Consider the following 22,590-nt stretch of genomic DNA (forward strand, 5'->3'; position numbering starts at 1 on the left):
GCTGGTGGACCAACCTGTACGGAAATCACGTTTACAACATACCCAACACCAAAAAGTTCATCACTACCCAAAACGAGAATTCCATTCTGCAAACTATTCATGGATGAAATGAAGAAGGTTAATTATGCAATCGGATTATTTTAAAAACATTAATTCGTTTCTTGTGAAGTGGCTCATTTCTAGTTAGACACTGAAGTTAATTTTTAAGATTATCCACTTTCTTAATGTATAAAAGACACGTTATGTCATTCACTTAATGTTTATGTTATAGGGATTCAGCTAAATGAAGACTGGAAAACTAGACAAGATTAATTAAGGCGAGAATTTCCCATGTGACTAGGAATAGTATTGATCAGTACTGGAAAATGCAGGAGTTCCGAGGTGGTGTAAATGCGCCAAGAGTATTATTACTTATTACATATGCTATTGACTCATCCAGTGTATAGGTAAATATATCTCACGGATGGAGAAGTACGTCTTATTGTGGTCGATCCGAGATTTCTGACAGTCTGCTGACAGGAAACTTCGACAACGCACTGAAGATGCCAGGTGAGATCTTTTCGAAACGTCTGCCCCTTTGCAAAGTGAACCAACAAGAAGAAATCTCGGATTGACCACAACAACATATCTCAGTATGTTACTAGTAAAAATATATTTATTATTTTTTTTAATAAAATTAAAATACTAACAATTATTGTACTTAATTATCTGACCAAATAGGCTCGAAATATTTTATCATATCTCCCAATTTATTTTTCCAATTATTCTTGTGACCTCTTTTAACCGGAATCGGTTTGATGATTCGTTCAGTTTTCCTAACGATTTCGTGTTCTATAAGTCTCTGTTGAGCGTCGTACATACGTTTAATTATTTTACCAGAAAACTTTAAACCGTACAACTCCTTGACAATATTCATTATTTCCGGTGCCTCTACAATACTTGTAATATCCTTTTTAACAGCTTGAACATTTTTTAACTCCTCCATTAGAATCTCTTTTTCAGATTCATAAATTGCTATGAGACTTTCATAGTTTGCTATTACTTGTGGTCTTGCTAGGTTTCCAAGATTTCTTTCTCTACAACAGAATATATTTAGTATTTTTAAATACAGTAATATTAGCCAAATAGCAGTAATACCGTTATAGCCAAATATCATTATCCAAATATAATTTTTTATGTATATAAAAAATTTTTAATTTGCACTTTAAACTGTTTGAATGAATAATTTGAATGCAGACAAATTCGATGCACACCATTGCGTATTTTTTTATATAGTTAGTTTTGTTATAGTTGTATATTTTCATTAAACTAAAATCGGAACTAACACTAGCCCTAGAACTAGAAACATTCGCCATCTTAAGAGACGTATGGCTAAACCTGAATGTTTCTAGTTCTAAATCTACTGTTAGTTGTACTTTTAGTTCAATACAAATATCAATCAATAGCAATTAAAACTAAAACTACCGTCCTTGCTTTATACAGCGTATAGACAACTTGGGGAATACCCCGAGTTTATCTACGATACCCAAATGTTAGACGACCATACTTACACCCATCTACACATTATTTTATTGTCGACTTGTCCGCTTGACTCGTTCGAGAGTTCTATTATGAATGTCGTTCGAGAGACACGCATTTTTGTAGTTTGGTCCTTTTATGCGAATATAATTAAGTTAAACGTGAACCGGTGTATTATTTCGACTACGAAACCTAACATAGCAGCGGTGCGATAAAGAATTCGCGAAAATTGGTGTTAAAGAGTACGTAAAAAGTGCGTAAAAGTTAACGTTGAGTGGGTCAGCGCAACGGCTGGACTGGCGCCATTTGCGTGATGTTATCGGTTCTTGGGAGAGACAGAACAAAGTTTGAAGCGGTTTTTGCGTAAAAGAATAAAAATGGATCCTGAACGAAGCGATTTCGAAGGGAACTCCCATGTTCCCTTCTAGGTGCTAATTCTACAACTTTAGATGAGTATAGAACGATAGTTAGAACTGGACAAACAATTAGTTGCATGTGTTGGGAGCGAGAATTGTTAGAAAGAGAAAGAGAGTTATTAATGCGAGAACGAATGTTGCTAGAGAGAGAAAAAGTAGCGATCATTCGAATGCGAGTTTTACCGGGAAGAGGATTTCTCAATTCAATAACATAAATAATGGGACCGTTCTGCCAGAATTTAATCCAGATACGGTAAATTCGTTGACCGCGTCACAATGGGTGGTCAAACTACAGAACACTAGCACAGTTTTTGGGCGGGAGCAAGATGTCTTATTATTTAATGATTTTGAAGCTTGGTGGACCGTCAAAATTGTGGCATGATGGAATTCAAAGCAAAATTCAAAGTTGGGAAAGTTTTGAGACTGAGCTTGTTTGTGATTTTCCTACTATAATAGATGAGGCAGATATTCATTTTCAATTGAGTAACCAGAAGAAGCGATCAGACGAATCTTATGAAAGTTACGAAGTTATGAAGTTTGAATTGAAAGCGTTTGCGAGCAGGGGATTGGTAAGCGAAAAAGCTGTTGTTAAATACATTGTAAATGGCATATAGTATATGCCATTTACGATAAAGATTTGTCGAGGGCACTTATAATGAGCGCACCAGAAACCGTTCGAGATGCGCTGGTTAAAATTAAACATTTTGAAACTATGATTCGGAGTACAACAAAACCAATTGTTCACAAATCGGCTAGTGGAGAACCGTCTATCTCTACTAAAAACTGCTATAATTGAGGCGCAGCGGGACATCTAGCAAATAAATGTGAAAAACCGAAAAAACCAAAATGTTTTAAATGTAATCGGTTGGGCCATATTGCAAAAGACTGTAAAGACAATAGAAATGTACATCTTGTTGAGAAATTGCTAGAACCGGTGGATGAATACCATAAAATTATTGAATTGGATGGCAGAAAGTTTATGGCTTTTATTGATATGAGTAGCGATGTTATCACCATGAGAAAAGTGGACGCTCATAGAACCAACCTTTTGTACGGACTTTCAGAAGTGAGATTAGGTGGATTTGGTCGTGATGGTTGTCGGGTATTGGGAAGCACAAGTTGTACTATCAAAGTCGATGACGTGATCGTTGATGTAAAATCGATGTAGTGGTATTCATTGTTCCTGATTATGCTCAAAAGAAAGCGGTTATTGTCGGTAGAAGTTTATTAGATATGCCTAGGTTGTACATCACTAAATCGTACAAAGAATTGCGAATTAGCCGCAAACCAGATTCCGATATTGAAGAATCGTTAAATATTGCGGAAGAAGCACAGCAGAAAGAAGAATCCCCCAAATTACAAGAGGATATCATGGACCTTCATGTAAATGTAGTCACCAAAAAAGAGTATGTACCCATAAATAATTTGGAGGAAAACCTTGATCAGTTGGCTGGAAATAATTATTTTACCACACTGGACCTTGCAAGTGGATAAGAAAAAAAAGAAAGCTAGAAAGGGTATTAAACATATTAAAAGAAGAAAATCTGACATTAAACTTGAAAAAGTGTAAATTTCTGATGCAGAGTTGATTATTTGGGGTTCGAGGTGAGTAGCGATGGCATTCAGCCAGGGGAATTGAAGATTGATGCCGTAAAGGGATTTAAACGACCAACGAATGTACATGAAATACGACAATTCCTGGGATTATCTGTATTTTTCGGAAGACTTATTTTGCAGTATGCAGCAATGGTGAAACCTTTAACAATCTTGACACATAAGAACATTGAATGGCATTGAAATGAAGATCAAGAGAATGCTTTTCAGAAGATAAAAGGGGAGTTAGGGAAAACCACCCATACTTGCGTTGTATGATCCTTATGCAGAACTAGAAGTCCACAGCGACGCTTGCAAGACGGGCCTAGAAGGTATACTTTTTCAGAAGAAGGGCGATGAACCGTTACGTGTGGTATCTTACTATAGCCGTCAAATATCATCTATCGAACAAAAGTACCATAGCTAGGACCTAGAAGCTCTTGCTATAGTGGAATCTTTGGATCGTTTCCGCATGTATTTTCTTGGAAAGAAATTTCGAGTGATTACTGATTGCAACTCATTAAGAATCATAATAAAGCAAAAAGAGCCAATACCTCGTGTTGCACGTTGGACACTTAGATTGCAGGAATACGACTTTGATATCGAATATCGTCCTGGAACAAGGATGGCACATGTGGATGCACTCAGTAGAAATCCGAATGATCCACCGAAAGATGTCGACACTGCCGGAATGGACGTGATGACCATTCGAATAAATGAAGATGATTGGCTTTTAACTATGCAACTTCAAGATCAGAAATTGAAAATGATTTGCGACACACTTAAAAGAAAACCAGAATCAAATGAAGACAAGCAGATACATTTAGATTATAAATTAGATAAAAATAGACTATACCGAAAAGTAGGAAATGAGTTGAAGTGGGTTGTACCTAAGGAGATACGATGGAGAGTAATAAAGAGTGGTCATGATGACATGGGACATTTTGGGTTCGAAAAAGGTATGGGATACTTGAGAAAAACGTACTGATTCCCGAAGATGTCAAAGATTGGGAAAAATTATATCACTTCATGTGTGGAATGTGCTTATCATAAGCTGAAGGGTGGAAAAGGTGAAGCTAGATTGCATAACATCGAACGAATTGCTATTCCATTCCCTACCGCAAATATGGATCATCTTGGACCTTTTCCAAAGAGCGGAAAAGGAAACGTTCATGTTTTAGTTTACATCGACAATTTTACAAAGTATGTGTACTTGAAAGCTGTCAGGGACACGAAAACAAAGAAACCTTAGATGAGATAACAGGTATTTTTATAACAGGCAGCAAGGCCGAATGTTAGTCAACAATATTTATACCCAAATGTTAGACGACCATACTTACACCCATGTACGCATTATTTTACTGTCGACTTGTACGCTCGAGTCGTTCGAGAGTTCTATTATGAATGTCGTTCGAGAGACACGCATTTTTGTAGTTTGGTCCTTTTATGCGAATATAATTAAGTTAAACGTGAACCGGTGCATTATTTCGACTACGAAACCTAACATTAATAAAAATATTTTGTCTGTTGTATCCGAAGTCCGTTCTAACGAGGTCTGTTATATGAATATCAATATCATGTAGTGTTATAATTGTAGTGTATAATTATTAATTGTTAATATTTGACTATAAATGTTATGAGGGGACGCGTGTAATACCTGTTTAATTTTTACTTCAAAAAGAACTTACTTTTCAATTAAGTAATATAAATATTCTTTATAAGCATCATTATACGGAATAATAACATTGTTACTTAAGAAATGTGCAAACTTTGCTACAGCTTTTTGAATGATATCCTTTTCCTTTTCGAATTCAATTCTTTCACCCTGATAACGTGTTAATTCTTTTTGAATTAACTCTTTTTCGCCTTCTTTTGTAGTAATTTTATTTTCGATATGTAAATCTTTTGCGGATTCCTCGTACGGTTCGGTTGTATAATAAACGTGCATATGGTGGAGAAAACTGTGCCCACATTCTTTCCAGTTGCAAATCTTCATACCATTCACTAGTGTCATCGCCGAGCAACACTGTAAACGTTCATCGCCAGTAATATTTCTCGGAACTCCACTCAAGTAACAAGGATCGTGGCAGACCTGCTTATAATGGTACGAAGTGACGTCGCTAATCGTATGAGGTTCCGTACAATTTTCGTGTGTACACACTGTTCTCGGATAAGGATATTCAACAACTTTCAAATTAATTCTTGGAACACACAAAAATTGTTTTAAATCATCGATACTTCTCGATGTATCCAATAAATTTTCTTCTAAACGTTTAATTCTATTTAAATTGTTCTCGATCAAAACAGAAATTTCGCTTAACGGTTTTCTTAAGCGTTCGATTGACCGTCTTGCGTCCATTACGGAAATTGTATTTTGTATACGATGTGGTTTTAATGTCTCCACGTACTGTAGCAAACGTTTTAAAGCGATAACCGAAGTTTGCCAACTGTCATAAAACGATTGCTTAACTCGTTCAGAAAACACACACCCTTGACGTGTTGCTAATAAAAATCGAAAAGCCTCGCTATCCATACAAAATGTATTCTCGTGCTCGAAACGTATATCTACATTTGGTGGTGTCCCTTTGATTTCCTTTAAAACTTTCCGTAAAGGACCAACAGTGTCGCCTGGCCTATAAAACGTTGCTCGAGAATTTGTGAATAAAAAAACTATATTATCGACCGCAGTTCGCTCCAATGATGATAATAATTGTTTTATACAGTATTCAAAGAAAACGGTTAATCGGGCTTCATTCGGTTTTAGCATTAGAATGATTGCGTTGATTTCTCTGAATTCGCTTAAATACTCGAGCAAATTTGAAAAATTTTCTTGGTCTTTTGTAACTCCACCTGTGTCTCCAATGCCCGGTGTATCAATTAGTCGGATGGCCACATCTTTCGTTGCGAATGTATATGCCCGGCAAGCTTGTGTCGATGATTTTCCCGTTTCAAACGATTCATTTTTATCCATACCAAATTCGATCATTCGAGAATCAAAAGATGTTTCATCTGTGATTGTAAACCTAAAAAAAAAATAAGTTCTGGTAAAAGCGTACTTTAATTCAAAAGGGATCGTTTACTTTTAAACACAAAATTTATTCTTAGAAGAGCACATAATTCGCCAAACATTTATCAGTAATCTGCAAACTTTATCAAGGATGTCGAGGAGATTAAAATGACAGGAAAGGGGAATAGTAAATATGCAAAGACAAAAACGAGTAAAAACAACATAAAGAACATAACATGCGTCAGTGAGAGAACAACTCAGATCATAAGTGTGTAAGCCGCATACAGTAGCAAGAATTATAAAACATTCTCGACAATATCAATCGAACTGATAACGGATTCCGTTATCAGTTTTTCAAAATTAGGGCTCCCTAATTTTTTAAGAGCGATTTAATGGAATTACAAATTAAAGAGATTTGTATGATGTTGTGAAATATTTCTGTTTCACTCTAATTTGTAATTCCATTAAATCGCTCTTAAAAAATAAGGGAGCTGGTGTGTCCCAGACAGTACGTCGCGCCTTTATCTTACCTATATACAGAAATAAGGCGCGACGTCCTGTCTGGGACGCACCATCTGTTCCGATTGGATGGAATCCCCGTCACCCCGCAAAGCTTATTTCTGTTTCACTCTAATTTGTAATTCCATTAAATCGCTCTTAAAAAATAAGGGAGCTCTAATTTTGAAAAACTGATAACGGACTTCAACAACCGACATTATTTGACATATTTTGGTCAAATTCGCAAGAAAATCCACCCAGCCGTTTTCGACATAACGGCGTCTTACTAAACCGCGTTTTTCCACGAAACTGTATGGAATATTGAAAAAATAAAATACTTATTAAGAACACACCAGGCTATCACCTGTTCAAGATTTAAATTTTTTCGTACGATAGTTTTCGAGAAAAAAAATCGCAAAGTTGACAAAATTGCCGGTACCGTAAAAAATCGCGTACTTTTTTCATTTAACTCGCGATAAAAAGAGTGGATCCGAAAATTTTCAAATTAACAAATGTTACGTAGAAATGTTCAGTGATTACAACAATTTTTGTCACAATTTTTTTTATCGACTGGTTGCGAAGATATTGATCTCTAAAGTGAGGGGCCTTGACTGTTTGCACGGATAGTAGATACCGGATAAGAAGTAGAAGAGAGCGGAAGAAGAGGGGATGCGAGTGTTGCATGTGAGAGTGGAGTGGAGTTACGGGCAGTGAGTAACTAGCAGTGAGAGAGAGACATTGATTCTTAACTAAACTGGTGTATTTTTGAAGTTATAGTAAAGAACTAAATATCGATTTACTGTGGGTATGTGTTTTATTTTCTCCCACAATATTCAATTCCTACAAATTTTGGGGGCTCGTCCTGGATTCTGATCAATTAAAGGAGCTGGATAGGGTGTGCAGACGGGAGACGCAGGTGTGCGACGCTTATTGAGTGACCTTGAAGTGAAGACGTTTGTTTTTTCCGAGAAGTTGAGATTTTTGAAAAAATGAATAAAAGCGGTAACCCGCACGGCGAGGGCGCTAGTGGCGATAATTCGATAATTTGATGCGATGTGAACAAAGAGTATGAGCTGTTATTGTGCGAGCGAGAACTGATACAACGTGAGCGAGAACTAATGAACAGCACGTTGGATAGGTCGATGATAATGATATCATCGTCCAACGATAAATTGCGACAGTTGGTGCAAATGATACCAAAGTTTAATTCTTCGCGACTGGCCAGCTTATCCTCAAAACGATGGGTGGCGAAGATCGAACAAATCGGGAGTTTAAACGGCGTTGACAATGATGTTTTGACACTGCACGCTTCGACCAAACTTCGTGGGACATCGCGGTTGTGGTATGATGGCGTACCTGAATGCGCCACAACATGGCAGAACTTCAAAATCGAGTTTTTAAAGGCTTTTCCTACCAACTTTGACGAATCCGCGATTCACGCACAATTGATGCGAAGAAAGAAGAAACGCAGAAGACGTCTGTGAAGTTAGCACCTCATTTTTTTAAAACTTCAAATTTCTCTTGAGTTCCCATTGCACCCCATTGAGTTCTATAGTTCTCTACCATTTTTATTAAAAGTTCCGCTAAAATAGGCAAAAACATCGATATCCACTTTTTCGGGTGCTAAGTTCACAAAACGAGATCGCAAAATTTGCAATAACTATTAAACGAATCGAAGCACGTATCTAAAAACTTTATTAAAATATCTTTTAGAACTCGTGAGGTGCTATTCAGAACTCTCGGAACTTTTCAAAATTTTCACCCCTCCGGGACATTTACGACATCTCAATGTGAACACTTGAAATCGCGCACATTTTCTTAAATATTAGTTTTACGGCTTCGAGCCTTAATCATTTTCGTTAGAACTTGTGAGGTGCTGCCAAGAACTCCTATCAGAACTCCCGGAACTTTTCAAAATTTTCACCCCTCCGGGACATTTACGAAATCTCAATGTGAACACTTAAAATCGCGCAGTTTCTTAAATATTAGTTTTACGGCTTCGAGCCTTAATCATTTTCGTTAGAACTCGTGAGGTGCTACCTAGAACTCCTATCAGAACTCCCGGAACTTTTCAAAATTTTCACCCCTCCGGGACATTTACGAAATCTCAATGTGAACACTTGAAATCGTGCACTTTCTTTAAATATTAGTTTTACGGCTTCGAGCCTTAATCATTTTCGTTAGAACTTGTGAGGTGCTGCCAAGAACTCCTATCAGAACTCCCGGAACTTTTCAAAATTTTCACCCCTCCGGGACATTTACGAAATCTCAATGTGAACACTTAAAATCGCGCAGTTTCTTAAATATTAGTTTTATGGCTTCGAGCCTTAATCATTTTCGTTAGAACTCGTGAGGTGCTACCTAGAACTCCTATCAGAACTCCCGGAACTTTTCAAAATTTTCACCCCTCCGGGACATTTACGAAATCTCAATGTGAACACTTAAAATCGCGCAGTTTCTTAAATATTAGTTTTACGGCTTCGAGCCTTAATCATTTTCGTTAGAACTCGTGAGGTGCTACCTAGAACTCCTATCAGAACTCCCGGAACTTTTCAAAATTTTCACCCCTCCGGGACATTTACGAAATCTCAATGTGAACACTTGAAATCGTGCACTTTCTTTAAATATTAGTTTTACGGCTTCGAGCCTTAATCATTTTCGTTAGAACTTGTGAGGTGCTGCCAAGAACTCCTATCAGAACTCCCGGAACTTTTCAAAATTTTCACCCCTCCGGGACATTTACGAAATCTCAATGTGAACACTTAAAATCGCGCAGTTTCTTAAATATTAGTTTTACGGCTTCGAGCCTTAATCATTTTCGTTAGAACTCGTGAGGTGCTACCTAGAACTCCTATCAGAACTCCCGGAACTTTTCAAAATTTTCACCCCTCCGGGACATTTACGAAATCTCAATGTGAACACTTGAAATCGTGCACTTTCTTTAAATATTAGTTTTACGGCTTCGAGCCTTAATCATTTTCGTTAGAACTTGTGAGGTGCTGCCAAGAACTCCTATCAGAACTCCCGGAACTTTTCAAAATTTTCACCCCTCCGGGACATTTACGAAATCTCAATGTGAACACTTAAAATCGCGCAGTTTCTTAAATATTAGTTTTATGGCTTCGAGCCTTAATCATTTTCGTTAGAACTCGTGAGGTGCTACCTAGAACTCCTATCAGAACTCCCGGAACTTTTCAAAATTTTCACCCCTCCGGGACATTTACGAAATCTCAATGTGAACACTTAAAATCTCGCAGTTTCTTAAATATTAGTTTTACGGCTTCGAGCCTTAATCATTTTCGTTAGAACTCGTGAGGTGCTACCTAGAACTCCTATCAGAACTCCCGGAACTTTTCAAAATTTTCACCCCTCCGAGACATTTACGAAATCTCAATGTGAACACTTGAAATCGCGCACTTTCCTTAAATATTAGTTTTACAGCTTCGAGCCTTAATCATTTTCGTTAGAACTCGTGAGGTGCTACCTAGAACTCCTATCAGAACTCCCGGAACTTTTCAAAATTTTCACCCCTCCGGGACATTTACGAAATCCCAATGTGAACATTTGAAATTGCGCAATTTCTTAAATATTAGTTTTACGGCTTCGAGCCTTAATCATTTTCGTTAGAACTCGTGAGGTGCTACCTAGAACTCCTATCAGAACTCCCGGAACTTTTCAAAATTTTCACCCCTCCGGGACATTTACGAAATCTGAATGTGAACACTTGAAATCGTGCACTTTCTTTAAATATTAGTTTTACGGCTTCGAGCCTTAATCATTTTCGTTAGAACTCGTGGGGTGCTACCTAGAACTCCTATCAGAACTCCCGGAACTTTTCAAAATTTTCACCCCTCCGGGACATTTACGAAATCTCAATGTCAACACTTGAAATCGTGCACAGTTTCTTAAATATTAGTTTTACGGCTTCGAGCCTTAATCATTTTCGTTAGAACTCGTGAGGTGCTGCCAAGAACTCATATCAGAACTCCCGGAACTTTTCAAAATTTTCACCCCTCCGGGACATTTACGAAATCTCAATGTGAACACTTAAAATCGCGCAGTTTCTTAAATATTAGTTTTACGGCTTCGAGCCTTAATCATTTTCGTTAGAACTCGTGAGGTGCTACCTAGAACTCCTATCAGAACTCCCGGAACTTTTCAAAATTTTCACCCCTCCGGGACATTTACGAAATCTCAATGTGAACATTTGAAATTGAGCAGTTTCTTAAATATTAGTTTTACGGTGCTACCCAGAACTCCTATTTCTTAAATTTCTTAAATGTTTCGGTTTATTTTCATGGGTAAAAATTCTGATATTTAAGAAACTGTGCGTGATTTCAAGTGTTCACATTGAGATTTCGTAAATGTCCCGCAGGGGTGACAATTTTGAAAAGTTCCGAGAGTTCTGGCAGGAGTTCTGAATAGCACCTCACGAGTTCTAAAAGATATTTTAATAAAGTTTTTAGATACGTGCATTCGTTCAATAGTTATTGCAAATTTTGTGATCTCGTTTTGTGAACTTAGCACCCCAAAAAGTGGATATCGATGTTTTTGCCTATTTTAGCGGAACTTTTAATAAAAATGGTAGAGAACTATACACTCAATGGGGTGCAATGGGAACTCAAGAGAAATTTGAAGTTTTAAAAAAATGAGGTGCTAACTTTACAGACGCACAAAGAAGAAACTTTTGAGGAGTATTTCTACGAAATGGTGGCTATAGCGAAGAAAGGGTGCATCTCTGATCAGACTGTGATCAAATACATCATTGGAGGATTAAATCAACCAGACTTAGCAAGGGTGTTAACACTACAGTTTTATTCGGATTCAATTGATTTATTACAGCGTATTAAAAACTATGAAGCTACTTTTCAGCCGGAATGATATGAAAAACCTACACTTGACAGAGATCAGCAGAATTTTAAGCTAGAGGATAATAGGTTACCCAAAAAGTGTTACAACTGCAACGAAAGCGGACACTTAGCGGTAAATTGTAGCCGACCAAAGAAACGATGCTGTTTTTCATGTAAGCAACCAGGTCACATTGCAAGCGAATGTACCAATAAGAATCCAACTGGTAATAATAGAGCGAGTGTATCTATGGTTACGGTCTTTTCAGTTGTGATGACTAACATTGACGGACATGAGGTTAAGGCACTCATCGACACAGGCAGTAAACCTTATACAAAGTAGCGTATATTTGAAAATTGGCAACCTGCGTTACAATCTGAGGAAGTTGAACTGCTTGGATTGGTAACTACAATAACTAGATCATTTGGAAGCTGTACGACATGTGTGAAGATTAATGGCGACGAATATAAAACAAAAATGCTTGTTGTTCAAGATAGTGCTTTAAGAGTTCCAGTAATTTTGGGAGGTGTTTTGTTGAAGGAAGACCGAGTAATTGTAGATTCATCCGGGGTTAAAATAGAAAATCTAGAAAAAGTAAAGAAAATTGAAATTGAAGAAGAAAAATTAGGAGACTCAACGGAAAATGACGAAGAAGCGAATGTATTTCAAATTTATTACGAGGAAGACGATTTAAATTTGGATCATGTTAAGGAAAAGGACATTGTAGAGCAAATATTACGTATAAAGAGAGATTATGATCCCGTGGAAAATAAAGTATTTGATACTGAGCTTCAGACTAAAATCATTCTAAAGGATGAAACCCCTATTTATCAACGGGTGCAACCCTTAGGGTGCGTTTACGTTGGAGCAGCGATAAACGATAATAGCGACGATACTGGCAAAACAACAAATTGTTGTAATAGTTTTATATGCAGGAGTTTATATTGGAACGAGAGCTGCGATAAACGATAAGAGCAGCAATGAGAGTACCGATAAGAGCTGCGCAAAATGAATTGAAAATGATTTGTCAGAACAAATCTGTTGTGGTGATTTTTATCTTTTTGGTCCCACAAGGGGAATCTAACAAAAATTTCACTAATTAAACAGACGATATCCATGCCGACCACACCTGATAACAGCAAAGAAAATAGGGAATACAATTAGCGTCGCTCTTATCGTTAGTCGGCTGTCAAGCTTGTGACAATTCGTCGCTCCAATATAAACACTTGCATATAAAACTATCGTTTATCGCAGCTCCAACGTAAACGCACCCTAAGAAAACAACTCCGGTAGAACAAAATTATTGCAGTTACGAACTTGAAACATTAGCTGTGATAACAGCCTTGAAGAAGTTCAAGATCTATCTACAAGGACTCAAGTTTAAAATTGTAACTGACTTTGTCACCTAAACTAGCGAGATGGGCTATGTTTTTGGGAGAGTTTCAATATGAAATTGAACATAGACCAGGTACGAAAATGGCGCATTGTGCTGCTCTTTCAAGGAATATTTTAACTGTTACCATTAATTCTGAATTAATACAGCAGCTCAAACGAGCTCAAGCTGATGATGAGTATGTCAGGGCAGTGATAAAATTGTTAGAAAATAATCAACCACACGAAGACTAGCAGTTAAAGTACGGAATATTGTATAAAACTGTACGGGGTACAGATTTGGTTGTAATACCAAATAAGATGCAAATGGAAATAATAAGGAGAACGCACGAGGGTAACGGGCACTTTTCCATCAGAAAAACTGAAGATGTGATTTTACGTGATCTTTGGATTCCAAAACTTAGAATAAAGTAGTAATACGTAGTAATACGTAGAAAAAATCCAGGTATGTTTCTGCAGGTAAGCCAGTAATTTGGAAGCACTTTAGACCCACTTTGGATATACCAGGAATATAACGGTAGTGGGCTTTAGAAATAAGATGCGACATAGTAGTACCTGCAAACACTACATAATCTGATGACTGCTGCTCGAAAATATGTCGAATTGCTTCAGAAAATAAAAGAGCGTATCGGGAAAATGTTTGCGACAAAAATGTTTCCATCGATGAATAGATTTGACCTTTCTCAGGAAGATTTAACAAAAAGCAACAAGTAGTGAAAGGTAAGCGAAATCCGTAAGAGAAAAATTGAATTAAAAAAGGTAAAGGGGCCCCAGTGAAATCGAGTTTGTATTCGAATACTTTGCACTGTTGGGTATATTTACCATTTTTAATGCTAACGTAGGTTTCAGTGCAGTATGCCCCAATTTTATGTAAAGGATATTCACTCGCGATTAGAGGAGCAAGAAAAAAGAAAACGCTTGGACTTGCAATGTTAGTAGTGAAGCTTACCTTATGCACAAAGAAAATAAAGGACCGCACTTTATTTTTTTTGTGCATAAGGTATACTTTTATTTTCTAGTAGCCAAATCGTTACTCGCATAATTGAGACAATCAAAGTTTGAAATGTTTGAAATGAAAAGTTTTCCAATCTTTCTGCTCTAAAGCAAAATTAAGCTGAAAGCAAGAGGCAACCTTGAGACAATTTTATCTAAAACATCAGCGAATTCAATTGTCATAACAATTTCAAAACTAATTAAGCAAAAAGTTGCAGAACGATACAGAAGAATAAATTGTTAAAAAACATTTTATTTTTAATTTGAATTTGGTGTATATTGTATGCACATTTCAAAAGGTGTTTAATCCAGTGGTAACCATACTGTATGATAATAATATATGAAGAATAAAATATAACCAGTATATAGCTACTACAAGGAGCCAATGGCCTCAAAGTACATTCAGATCCAAGGCTTGCAGTGGGCAGAACATGCGGTCAGAGTGAAGGGATGGATACCCATATAACTGTTTAACAGGAGAATGCAAGGAGTGAGACCTAGGAGAAAGCAAGATGGGAGGACGAGACGATCAGGGTTGCGAGGGATATACTTACTTTGATGGTATTAAAGCGTGAATTTTATCGGCTTCAAGGGCATCATCGAGTGTTGGAAAGTTAAGGTAATTCGAAAATGCGTTAATAAACGTTGATTTTCCCACGCCCGTTTCTCCAAGGAGCAAAATGTTGCATTCCTTTTTTACAATAGACGTTTTCTTTTGATTATCGTTAACGGGTTGAATCCAAGAACTAAAGAAAAATTTATCTTCATTATTGAGTTGAATCGGTTTGACGACTTTTTCTGTGTTCTTAATAATTTCGTGATCAATATTTTTCCGTTGATAGTCACACATTTCTTTAATTATATTCCCAAAATGCTTCAAATCGCACAGCTCTTTAATAATATTTACTATTTCAGGCGCCTCTACGACACTTGTAATGTTTCCTTTAGTTAACTGTATATTTTTCAATTCCTTCACTAAAATCTCCTTGTGAGATTCGTAAATAGCTTTTAGATTTTCGTAGTTAGCGATTGTGTCTTGATTAGCTTGATCGACAAGATCTTTTTCTCTATAACAAGTAACATTTTCAAATTTAAAAGAACGCTTAAGTTACAAGGAAAGAAATCATGGCATGCGACCCACCAATTTTAAGACTATTTTTCAATGAAAATCCTCAATTTTCTATTCTCGTAAACCAAGGTGTAACAAACGCTGAAAGATTATAATCGGTGGGTTACATGTCGTGACTTGAAACTGTTGAATAACTATTAGCTACAATATTTAAGAATCTATGGTAAGTTTCTGTATTGATTTGTTCATAAATTTCTAATTCTACATTTCTAGTGTATGCAGGAATAAGATTCTTACTGACATTACATTATATCAATTTGAATAATGGAGTAAAATGGAACTATTTGGAATTTAGATGCCTGAAATTGATTTTATCTATTTCTCTGTTTTTACCTGAAGCTGAAACCACATCAATCAATCCAGAAACTGGTATGAGTTAAAGAAAAAATTAATTTAGGAAATTAGTATAATGAGGTTTGTACCTTTGGTGTCAAGTTCACTTAACTGTGTTGAGAAACTATTTACTACACAACAAAAGCATATGAACGAATCTAAATTATTGCTGAATAATATGGCTAATAGTTTGTGGATGGTGTTCTTAAATAGAAAACATTAGATTTAATTAACGGTATAGTTTTTGGAACATAAATGCATGAGATGGGATACCGCTTCCGTTGTCAATTTGCATAAACTTCTGTAAGGGGAAGAGCATGGATGGATGTATACCGGAAAAGTAAAGTACATGTTAAAAGAAATGACAAAAATAAAATAAGAGTGATGTGGAAAGGGTGAAAAATTGTAAAATAAAGAAGTGAGAGAATTATTGGGAGAAACACAGATTGTTCGAAGTGAACTTTGAACTTGTTGTTTCTGAAGAAGTTATAGTTTTAATTTAATAAATTATTTACCATTCATATAAAAATAGTCATTAAAGAATTTGTTAAATTAATCTTATAACTCATTCTTGATGTATAACACTATGATATAAATATAAAACTTACTTTTTGATTAACTTATTCAAATACTCTTCATAAATATCATTAAACGGAATACTGGCACAATTACTTAAAAAATGTGCAAACTTCGCTAACGATCTTTGAATAATTTCCTTTTCTTTCTCCCACTCCATTCTTTCGCATCGATATCCTTTCAAATCTTTTTGAATGCGGTCTTTCGCGCTTTCTTCTACCGCGATTTTTTCCTCCTCTTTTAGATTAACTTCTAAACGTTTAATTTTATTCAAATGGTTTTCGATCACAAGCAGAATATCGCCCAATGGTTCACTGCTTAATCGTTTCGCATCCATAATTGAAATCGTACTTTGTATATGATATGGTTTTAATGTGGACACATACTGTAACAATCGTTTTAAAGCGATAAGAGAATTATCCCAACTATTTTGAAATGATTGTTTATCGCATTCGGAAAATTTATGACCTTGTTTCTGTGCCAATAGATATCGGAACCCTTCGTTGTCCATACAGAATGTATTGTCCGGAACGAAAAGTACATCCAAATATGGTGATATCTCCTTAATTTTATTTAAAATTTGTCGTAAAGGATGGATTGTGTGATCAAGATTACAAACATTTCCTCGAGAATTCGTAAATAAGAATATAACATTATTAATCGCGCTGCGTTCTAACGCGAATAACAATTGTTTCATACAGTATTTTAAGAAAACCGTTAATCGATATTCGTTCGGTTTCAACATGATAATGACGGCATTGATTTTTGACAACCCTCTTAAATGGTAAAGTAAATTAGTAAAGTTTTCTTGCTCTTTAATTACTCCATCCGTGTCTCCGATACTTGGTGTATCAATCAATCTGATGGTAATCTCATCAGCTTCAAACGAATATAATCGACAGGATTGGGTAGCCGATTTTCCGGCTTCAAACGATTCATTTTTATCCATACCTATTTCGATTGTTTGTGATTTCGATGTTACATCGGTGATTATAAATCTAAAAAGAAAAGTATTTTATTAGCTTTTTGAAGAAGTTTATTAAAAACCAAATTGTGAAAGATATTTTTATAGAACTTAGAAAGATGTCGTGACACTACTCTTCATTGCGACAAGATGCTTCAATTCTGCTTAGAAAACGGACTGGTAGCGACACACTATTTGATCATCATATAAGACGATTCTATACGTGGAGGTCACCGGGGGGATAGATACAGAAACCTGACTTTATTGAACTAAAATTCATGCTATATATTATATAATACAAAAAACATCAAGCAGAGATCAAGAGATTAAAAAATATCAGACACGAGCAAAAAGTTATACATAAACTGAACGAACAGCAAGTGAATACTGATGAAGGATGAAATAAACAATAACCCAAATAATAACAAAAATAATATTATTAACGAGGATAGCGAAACGTAGTGGCTAAAATTTAAGAACGTGGTTGAAGATATTCCAGATACTTAATGTCTGGAAGAACACATTGGAAATAGGCAAAAAGCATTGGATTACTGATAAAATACTGGGTGTAATCTAGAAAAGGAGAAACACAAAGATGGCGAAAAGATAAAACCTACTTTACCAAAAACATGTGCAAAGAAATTGAAGAACGCTGTAACAATGAAATTAGATGTCAAGGAGATATAGCAGGAAAGAGAGATGGCTACAGTACTGTGAAGAGCTGTATTCCGACAAGGAATATATACAGAAGGCGAGGAACAATTGGGAAGAGATATATTGTGAGCCAGATATCTTAAAAGAAGAAGTGATACGTCACCTAAAAACAAATAAGGTCTCTGGTGCAGATCAAATCCAGGCAGAAATTTTTAAGTGCTGGATAATGCTGCTGTAGAAATGCTTTTATATATATGCAACAATGTATGGAGGACGGGAAAATGACCAAAAGATTGCACAAATGTCAAGTTTTATTCTCACACACAACAACTAAATAAATAATTAAATCTCCTTAATAGCTACAATGACAAAAAATGCCGCCCGAATAAACAGGGCTTACTAATTACAAGGGAAAGGACACGAGATCAGATTTTTAATATCAGAATTAATTGAAAAATCTCGAGAATACAACTAATGAACCTAAATAAGGTGAAATTGATGATAATAGACAGAGGCAATACTCCAACACAGGAAAATGTTGTAAATGAACTAGAAGTAGTCACAGAATTCATATCAGTCATGTGCTGTCAGGGAAAATGTGACAAAGAAGTTACAAGAATGTTGCCAAACGTTGCCATGACTAAGTTGACAAACATATGGATAGATTAACAAATCCATGTCAAACCCAAGGACAGTAGAATATAAGAGGACTGCTACATCCCAAGGACAGTAGAATCTAAAAGGACTGCTACATCCATTGTATTTTTGTAGTCCACTACGGGTTGGTTGCCCGCACTCTACGTCACACTATTTGCCACGCCTGGTAACTGTCTGTGTTTTTAGAGGTTATATGATAGACATTAATACGTCTAAAAACATAAAACATCAAAAATAATATGAATACGTCTAGGATATAACCTCTAAAAATACACAGCAAACGTATAGACCATAACAACAGCTGGGCGTGGAAAATGGTGTGACGTAGTTTGCGGGCATGTTGTCACAACAATGTATGTAGCAGTCCTGTTAGATTCTACTGTCCTTGGCTACATCCATTGTATTTTTGTAGTCCACTAGGGATTGGTTGCCCGCACTCTACGTCACACTATTTGCCACGCCTGGTAACTGTCTGCGTTTTTAGAGGTTATATGATAAACATTAATACGTCTAAAAACATAAAACTTCAAAAATAATATGAATACGTCTAGAATATAACCTCTAAAAATACACAGCAAACACATAGACCATAACAACAGCTGGGCGTGGAAAATAGTGTGACGTAGTTTGCGGGCAGGTTGTCACAACAATGGATGTAGCAGTCCTGTTAGATTCTACTGTCCTTGTGTCAAACCTAAGTATTCCCTGGACAAACATATACACTAACATATCTATACTGAAAGAGCTCGAGATTAAAGACAGACTCTCCATTATTTGCCGGTACTTCATTCTACAATATTTTAGGCACATAATAATTAGAAGGGATAGAGATAACCTGCAAAAATTAATAGTCCAAGGGAAAGGCTGGACTCCGTTTCAAGGCATACTTCAAGACCGCCAGTGATGGTTAATAAATTTTAAAAAAATCATCAAATCATATGTGAAAACCATAAAAAACATCAAGTTTGACTCGTAGTGAGGAATTATACATTTTGAACAAGTTTGGACACACGGCTGAACAGCTGAATGGCTCGGAGCGCAACATCTTCAAATCACACCTACATAAGGGAAATTAAATTGTTGTGATTGGTGATAAAAAGTCAAAAATTACGAATGTTACGCTGAGTATGCCCCAAAACTAGGACCGTTACTTTTCATCATCCACTTAAATTATATGCGAAACATAATAACCAGTAGTTCCCATTATTTGTGTGCCGTCGACACTGTTAGAATGTTGATTGGCAAAAAAATATCATTGCAGGCAACAAAATATTCCTATTACAAAAAATACTACTTTGCAAAATATAATATAAGTACCATTCTATTTGTTTTTGTTTTACACCGTTTGTTTGTTTAATGTAAGTCGTTAAACGTTATTTGAATTTAAAAGTTTGTATCCAACATACCTATGAGTTCTTGGAAGAAGACGTCATAATTTAATTTTACAGTTATTATTTATCACTTTGTATACTTGTAGTAAATGAAATTATTATTATGCCACGAAACACATAAACAGCCGGTGTAAGGGAACATTATAAAGTAATTAGTGTAGACGCACCAAAAATTAACTTGAAATTAGATAATAAGTTAACAGAAATGCATAAAAATTAAAAATTAAGAATTATTCAATAAAAGTGCGATATGTTAATATGTACCTACTTTTTAAATTAGCGACATTGATTTAAGAAGTTGGGTAAAATATACAAATTTTTTTGAGCCAAATAGCCCAGAATTCAGGTAGGGAATAAAAACCTATGCGAAGTTAGCCTCCAATTTTTCTAGCCCCCAATTAGATAGGATTTTACATGTATAGTATTTTGATTATAACAAGAGAACCAGTGAACCGATTTCGATAAACAATGTCTCATTCGAAAGCTCATTCCTTGGCCAATACGAAAGTGGAAATACCCGATTCGAAATCTCTCGAATTCCGCTAAAACGCCAAAATAATGCGAAGTTACACGAAAATAACAGAAAAATGACCTTTTTTAAGTGGTGATAACTCGTAAACGATGTACCCGATGATCAAGATCTATACGTCATTCGATTCGTCATAGTTTCTTCTATCGAAATCACAAAATGCCCGATTTCAATTCTCTCCCGTTAACCTTGTACAGCCCACGGAATGACACCGTGTTCGGCTCGTTGTTTACGCACGTATGAACGCCCGAAAGTCTAACCCCCAAATAAAAAAAAATAATTTAAACTAAATCGACTATAATAAGAGAACGGTTTGACGGCTTTTAACGTTTTATATGTCAATCGATAGCTTTCGCCTAGCTGAATGCAGTTGTCGAAATGCCCGATTCGAAGTATTTAAGAATTTTGATTAAAACACAAAAAACGAATTAATCAAACACATCAATTATCTCCTTAACTAATCCGTCAAACCGTTCTCTTATTATAGTCGATTTAGTTTAAATTAATTTTTTTATATTGGGGGCTAGACTTTCCGTCGATCATAAGTGCGTAAACAACGAGCCGAACACGGTGTCATTCCGTGGGCTGTACAAGGTTAACGGGAGAGAATTGAAATCGGGCATTTTGTGATTTCGATAGAAGAAACTATGACGAATCGAATGACGTATAGATCTTGATCATCGGGTACATCGTTTACGAGTTATCACCACTTAAAAAAGGTCATTTTTCTGTTATTTTCGTGTACCTTCGCATTATTTTGGCGGTTTAGCGGAATTCGAGTGTTACCGGGGTGTTTTTTTGTGTTAAAAACAGACGGTTGGTTTGAATATGTTTATTTACAATTATGTACAAGGGATATTTACAAGGATTATATGTACAGGTACGGCGAATGACGACCATCGACGGAGAGCGTCGAAGGCAGGCGTCGTTTGAATATGAGACTTGTATCTTCTTGACGTTGTCTTGTTGTCGCTGTTCGGTTGGAACTGACTTCTTTCTGCCCTCACCCTTCTTTTAACCCCAAGGGTGGCTAGGGTGAACAAAAGCGACCAATCGCTGAGCGGCACCGCTGTCCGAACTGCCGGACCAATGGCGTGGGCCGAACAGCACCCTGGTGGGGGTTGCGGGGGTAACACGAGAGAGATTTCGAATCGGGCATTTCCACTTTCATATTGGCCAAGGATTGAGCTTTCGAATGAGACATTGTTTATCGAAATCGGTTGACTGGTTCTCTTGTTATAATCAAAATACTATACATGTAAAATCCTATCTAATTGGGGGCTAGAAAAATTGGAGGCTAACTTCGTATAGGTGGAATAAAAGCATAATAAGAAGCAATTTATTCCTTATATTATGATTTCTGAGAATTCTAGCTCAACAAATCTTTTTATTGTTTACACGACATGTTTGGACTGGTTTTAAAGTTTTTTTTTTATTTTAAACCTCAACACCTGTTAAGATTTAAAAATAAAATATAAAAATCGACTTACTTGGATGGTATAAAAGCATGAATTTCTTTAGCCTTTAGAGCATCATCAAGTGTTGGGAAGTTAATGTAATTAGAAAAGGCGTTAATAAACGTTGATTTTCCAACACCCGGTGCACCGAGAATTAAAATGTTGTACTCCTTGTTCGGCATGATGATTCTAATAAAAAAGGAAAATGTAGTTTTAAAATATTTATAAAAAAAAAGATAAGGATCGAATTTCTAGTTTATTCCTCTTTTTTTAATCTTACAATTAAAATATTACCTTTCTTTGTAGATTTTGCAGTAAGATTAGAACTAAAACTATTAATTTTTCGAATAACTTTAAAAGGACTGAACGTGACGATACAATGCTGACAACACGAATAGCACATGTGGTTGAAGTCAGTTTCATTTATATAACGGGTTCCTATGACATACAGACAGTTTTGTGAGTAGACATTCAAATTTTAGGTAATCACAAACAGTATTTTTATTATTTTATTATTTATTATTTTTCTAAATAAGTCGAACCGTTTTCTGAGTTTTAATTGTTAATTATTCTTTATTGATTTTTCAATATGTATTATCATTGGTCTATTGATTTATTGAGTATTGTTGTTATTT

General features: G+C 35.9%; 1 protein-coding gene and 1 long non-coding RNA gene across 2 annotated transcripts; one reads left to right on the forward strand and one right to left on the reverse strand.

The window, feature by feature from the left end:
• Positions 1 to 637: 637 nt before the first annotated feature.
• Positions 638 to 22,357, reverse strand: LOC111418618 (uncharacterized). Its single transcript, XM_071197710.1, has 6 exons — positions 22,250 to 22,357; positions 21,989 to 22,144; positions 16,336 to 17,301; positions 14,820 to 15,332; positions 5,216 to 6,550; positions 638 to 1,076 (listed from the first exon to the last, which is right to left on the reverse strand). The coding sequence occupies exons 2-6, from the start codon at positions 22,135 to 22,137 to the stop codon at positions 701 to 703; spliced, it is 3,339 nt and encodes a 1,112-aa protein (XP_071053811.1). The 5' UTR covers positions 22,138 to 22,144; positions 22,250 to 22,357; the 3' UTR covers positions 638 to 700.
• On the forward strand, positions 15,040 to 16,346 carry LOC139430560 (uncharacterized). Its single transcript, XR_011640965.1, has 2 exons — positions 15,040 to 15,557; positions 15,608 to 16,346. It is a non-coding gene; the product is annotated as an uncharacterized lncRNA (long non-coding RNA).
• Positions 22,358 to 22,590: the final 233 nt, after the last annotated feature.

The sequence above is a fragment of the Onthophagus taurus genome, chromosome 7 (assembly GCF_036711975.1).
Source record: "Onthophagus taurus isolate NC chromosome 7, IU_Otau_3.0, whole genome shotgun sequence".
NCBI lineage: Eukaryota > Metazoa > Arthropoda > Insecta > Coleoptera > Scarabaeidae > Onthophagus > Onthophagus taurus.

What these genes read in the sequence shown, in the direction of transcription:
- LOC111418618 (XM_071197710.1), bottom strand. Translation starts at nt 22,137, where the DNA reads ATGCCGAACAAGGAGTACAACATTTTAATTCTCGGTGCACCGGGTGTT. An exon ending in TTGAATAAGTTAATCAAAAA is followed by an intron (nt 15,333 to 16,335) that starts GTAAGTTTTATA and finishes TACTTGTTATAG; the next exon opens with AGAAAAAGATCTTGTCGATC. An exon ending in CACGCTTTAATACCATCAAA is followed by an intron (nt 6,551 to 14,819) that starts GTAAGTATATCC and finishes TTTTTTTTTTAG; the next exon opens with GTTTACAATCACAGATGAAA.